Source organism: Gavialis gangeticus, unplaced genomic scaffold (genome assembly GCF_001723915.1).
Source record: "Gavialis gangeticus isolate Ggan-Ray unplaced genomic scaffold, GavGan_comp1, whole genome shotgun sequence".
Classification (NCBI taxonomy): Eukaryota; Metazoa; Chordata; order Crocodylia; family Gavialidae; genus Gavialis; species Gavialis gangeticus.
Window position 1 is genome coordinate 38,163,897 of NW_017729025.1, and position 4,888 is coordinate 38,168,784.

The window sequence follows — 4,888 nt, forward strand, 5'->3', positions numbered from 1 at the left end:
CACACACACACACACCTGCTTCCACCTCCACCCCTCCCCTCAGCCCTGCATAGCCTTCCTCCCAGTGCTGCTGCCGCCTGTCCCGCCTTGAGCGCAGCTCAGCCCAACCCCTGCTGTGGAGAGCTTGGCACCACCCCAGCCCACAGCAGCAGTCCACTCCATCCTGCACAGACCCAGGAGACCACACCCCCATGCCCTCCTGGGATGCGCGCAGTGGTGGGATCTGTCTCTTCCCTTCCCACTCCGTGTCCCCCAGATGAGGTGTGACTCTATCCCACGCCCCACCCTACCCACCCTGGCTGGGCAGCACCTGCCTCACCCCCAGCTCCAGACCCACTCTCTCCTCACTGTGGGGCCCTTGATCTGCCCCCCACACCCGTTCCCTCCCCTCTCCCCTTCCATCACAACAGACTTACCAACTACACACAGCTCTCCGTGCTGCCGAGCTGTGCTCCTTGCTGCTTACATGCTGCGCTGTGGCTGTGTGCATGCACAGGGCATTTATTGGCCACCTAAGGCCTATTTCTGATGCAGTCAATTTTTTTTAATATCAGTGCCAATCCAATATTGGACCGTTGTACTGGTGCCTCTCTAATTATTTCTTATTTTTAAAAGTCTGAACATATGTAATATACCTAATAAAGCCTCCTTACTTGAAAATTAAAGTTGAAAATGATTTGGCTGCAAGTGATAACTGATGCTAGAAATGACTTCGCAGGCCAGCAGAAATTTCAAAAATATGCTCTGTGGTTTAGTTGATGTGGAACTGGCATCTGGCCGCAAGAAGTGTGAACATAGGGTATATTTTACAAGCTTTATATTCTGGTTTCATTTAAAAATAATGATGAGTGTTATTTGTGAGCCTTTTTTGTATGTTTGGTATAGAAAAAACATGAATGTTTACTTGAAAATTATTATGTTATAAAGAGGCATTTAATATAGAGATGGAGACATTTTTTCTAAGCTGTCATTCTTAAACTGAGACTTTTAAAATTCAAGTTTAACATGTTTATTTTGGGAAAAAGATGTAGTTGAAATATTGTTATCATATTAAGATTGTTTGGATATCTTTTATGTAGATGGTAATGCCTACATTAATCATTTACAAGATTGTAATTCCCAGTTGAAGACAAATAGTCTACTAAAGGAAATAGGTTATTGATTTGACCATCTTACCTGTATCTGTTGTTTTTAAAGAGTGTCTTCCTAGCCAATCTGTTTCAAAAGTTTGGCTTTTCATGTAATCCCAAATATAATGGACGTTTTGGCTGCTTGCAAACATGAACCCCCTCCCTCCCCCCCAACATCGCTTTACTTTAAACTTGGTGTGCTCCTGCCCAGAAGAGGCATCATGTTAGTTGCACCCGGCTTTCCCCAGCGTCTATAGATCAGGCACTTTGTGGGGCTTTTATCTAATAAGTAATTCAATCAGCTTTAGATAAAAGTGCCAATAACACACTGCTGCTTCTGGTGAAGCGTGGGTTTGGTTCCCCCCCCCCCATGTCTGTCAGTGCCCTCTGTCTTTTTAATACTCTATACCACACTCATGCTACATTTTTTATAGTTATTAGTTTTAAAAACATTGGGAACTTGAGCTAATGGATGGCTTAGGAGTTTGGCAGCATGGAGCCATTTGATTCCATTCTGGGTGAATTTTAATCATGACTCTGATGCCTTAGATACCACAGACTGTTTCAAGCACACGAGGAATCCATTGATTTCTGTTAAGTGTTAATGTTTTTGCAGGAGTGAGGCCTAAGACTAGTTATGATCCTGTGTGTAATTCAGTAATTTCTGAATTGTCAAAGGTCTCTTTCCTGTGTTGAGTGTTGTCTCTGTCACAAAGAATATAGCTATTTATATAATTAGCACACTTGGAGGTTTTAGTAGAGAATATCAATTGAATTTTCCTTTTGCTGTCTAAAGCGATCTTGCACAATCACAATTTTAACACACGAAATTGGTGTGTTAATTTTTTTCAAGCACTTGAAATAATTGATAGCTGTTATCAAGGGACATGTCTGAGATTTTAATCATGCTACAGAAGATCCTTCTTTCTCTGCATCAGATACATTTTTACTGTGTACCAGAAATAGTGGTTAATTTTGCTTTTCACAGGGGTCAGTCATATTCGGTATGGGAACTTCTTTATGTCCTGCCTTTCTCTTCTAATACAGATCATATTATTGATACAATCAGTAAAGTTTGCCAATAAACTTGAATATACTTTCTCTTGGTTGATACAATTTTCAGTAAAACAAATGCATATTATGCGCGTAGAAAAGTTACCATAAACAAGATTGCTGTTAACATTGCTATCAGTTACTAAAGAAAGCACTGTTTTAGATGGTTCTAGCAAAAACATACATGGCCATCTCTTTGAAAAGGGATCTATCAACATTTTAATGTAGGATTAAATGGCAGTCTCTAACAACAAAGATTTCAGACCCCAGTTCAGTAGTATCATGAAGTAACAGTTGAAACAATAGCATAAGAACAGTTTCCAAGCTTGTCTCTCTGAAACAACCATTCTTCTGCCACCAGCTGCCATTAGCAGGGAGGAGCCTGAAGGCAATAATTCCCCATTCTACTTCCAGAGTTTGTTTCATCTCAAGACTATTTGAAGGGAGTAACATAGCAATACTTGGGTTCTTGAAAGGATTGTGTTTGTTAATATTTCACATGATTAGATTTCAAATCAGATATTTCATCATGGAAAGTGATCTCATTGTCCAAAAATGAATTGCCAAATTGCATGTTAACTTTTTTTTTTCCAAACTTTTCTTTGTTCAACTACAGTGGTTTAACTTGAACTCTCTCTTGACGGGTCCAGAACTAATATCAGATACATACCTTGCACTTTTCCTGGCTCAGTTACAACAAGAAGGTAATACTCATTTTTAGTTGTAAATCACCATTATTTAAAAGCTAGTGCATAAAATCAGATCATTTTTTATTATTATTATTATTATTACTATTAAAAATCTCTTTTAAATAATAATAATCTAGTTTACCTTATATCAGTTTGGTGACGAAAGTAATAAAATAATATTCTGTCTTCATAATAAGAGGTTGAGCTATAATATTAAAATATACTGTTTAGAATTAATTATATCTTTTATTATATGGGGTTTTGGATGTTTTATCCTTGGTCCTTTCGATTTATGGTCTTATTTTTCCCAGGTTATTCTATATTTGTTGTGAAGGGTGACCTACCAGATTGTGAGGCTGACCAACTATTGCAAATGGTTCGGGTACAGCAGATACAGCGACCAAAATTGATTGGGGAAGAGACTGCACAATCAAGAGATCAGAGGTAAGGTAAATACAGATTTATTTTTAACAGTATTAACTGTGATTGCTTTCACTGTCAGATGCCTACATAAAAAAAACTTCTTCATAAGAAAACTAATGACATACAGTTGCTGTAGTGCACCTTGAGTGTATTACATATACTATTGTTAGGGACCTACCTAATTCATGGGGGCTGCCCTCCCGATTTTGTGGGCAGAACGCAGTGGGCTCCCCCTACCCTTCCCTCACTGCTGATTGACAATGGGGACTGCCTGTCATATGGCCCCACCCCTCGCTTCTGATTGTGAGGGCTGTCCATCATGCAGCCCTGCCCCTCGCTGCTGATTGGTGCAGAGGCATGGCCACGTGACAGGCAGTCCTTGCAGCCAATTGGGGCAGTGGGGAGCCATCTTGCCAGAAGCCCTTTGAGTGGGCAGCCTTCCCCACTTTCCTCCATGATCCAGTGGGCTGCAGTGTACTAAGGACTGCTGGCTCCTTCTAAGGAGCCAGCATTTTTACTTTCAGGAAGTTTTTTTTTTCCATGGATTTTGTAGGCATTGCCTGGATTTCGTGGAATTCAGTCCATGAAATTGTGAATGTAGTATGTCCTTAACTGTTATACACAGTTCACAGCTTGTTAACATTATTAAGGTTGCAAAGTCAAGCACTCAGAAATAAGAAAAAGACAATTTCAGTGCCGAGTTTTGCCATGGTCCAGATCAGCTCTTGGAGGGCTTTGCCCCTGTAGCCCTGTTTTGGAGGGATGGTGTATAAGCACTGTGGTTGGTAATAGGAACTGTGAGAATCTGGAGCATACTTAGATGCGGATGGAGATTTTAGCGATTATTTTCAAGCAACTCTCTTCTGAGCATATGCAAACTGCGATTTTGCAGATGCTCAGAACATGGCAGTTTGGACAGCTTTTCACAAGATTGGCAGAAAGCCCATTCCTTCTGGAAAGTCCACACTGCAATGGTTTCAGCTGAAATTTTCCCCTCAAAAAACTGAGCTTTGGGCAGATGCCAGCATGTAATGTTTCAGCCTAAATGTTTATGGTTTGACAAAATTAAAAGCAACTGAAAACAGAGCCTTGCCATAGGTATTAGCAGCCCTATCAGAAGCATGGACTGGTTGCATTCTGATTTATAGTTTCATAGTTTCTAGGGTCGGAAGGGACCTGAGCAGATCATCTAGTCCAACCCCCTGCCATGGCAGGAAAGAGTACTGGGGTCAAATGACAAACGAACCCAGCAAGGTGTTCATCTAACCTCCTCTTAAAACCCCCCAGGGTAGGAGCCTGCACCACTTCTCTTGGAAGTTGGTTCCAGACCCTAGCCGCCCTGACCATGAAAAAGCACCTTCTGATGTCTAACCTAAACCTACCCTCTGCCAGCTTGTGACCGTTATTCCAGGTCACTCCTGGCGGTGCTCAGGGGAACAGTGACTCCCCCAGTGCCTGCTGATCCCCCCTGACTAGTTTATAACAGGCCACAAGATCCCCCCTCAGCCTTCTCTTTTGGAGGCTGAACAGGTTCAGGCCCTGTAGCTTCTCCTCGTAGGGCCTGCCCTGCTTTCCCCTGATCATGCGAGTGGC

The 4,888-nt window shown here is 41.8% G+C and overlaps 1 protein-coding gene across 4 annotated transcripts in view; it reads left to right on the forward strand.

Annotated features, from left to right (window-relative positions):
- Nucleotides 1-4,888, forward strand: part of ATXN3 (ataxin 3) — a 41,609-nt gene that overhangs the window by 24,461 nt on the left and 12,260 nt on the right. For all 4 annotated transcript variants that reach the window (XM_019518649.1, XM_019518651.1, XM_019518650.1 and 1 more), the window contains 2 exons: nucleotides 2,800-2,887; nucleotides 3,184-3,316. In XM_019518649.1, the coding sequence (XP_019374194.1) occupies nucleotides 2,800-2,887; nucleotides 3,184-3,316 (221 nt within the window). The remainder of the gene's footprint in view (nucleotides 1-2,799; nucleotides 2,888-3,183; nucleotides 3,317-4,888) is intronic.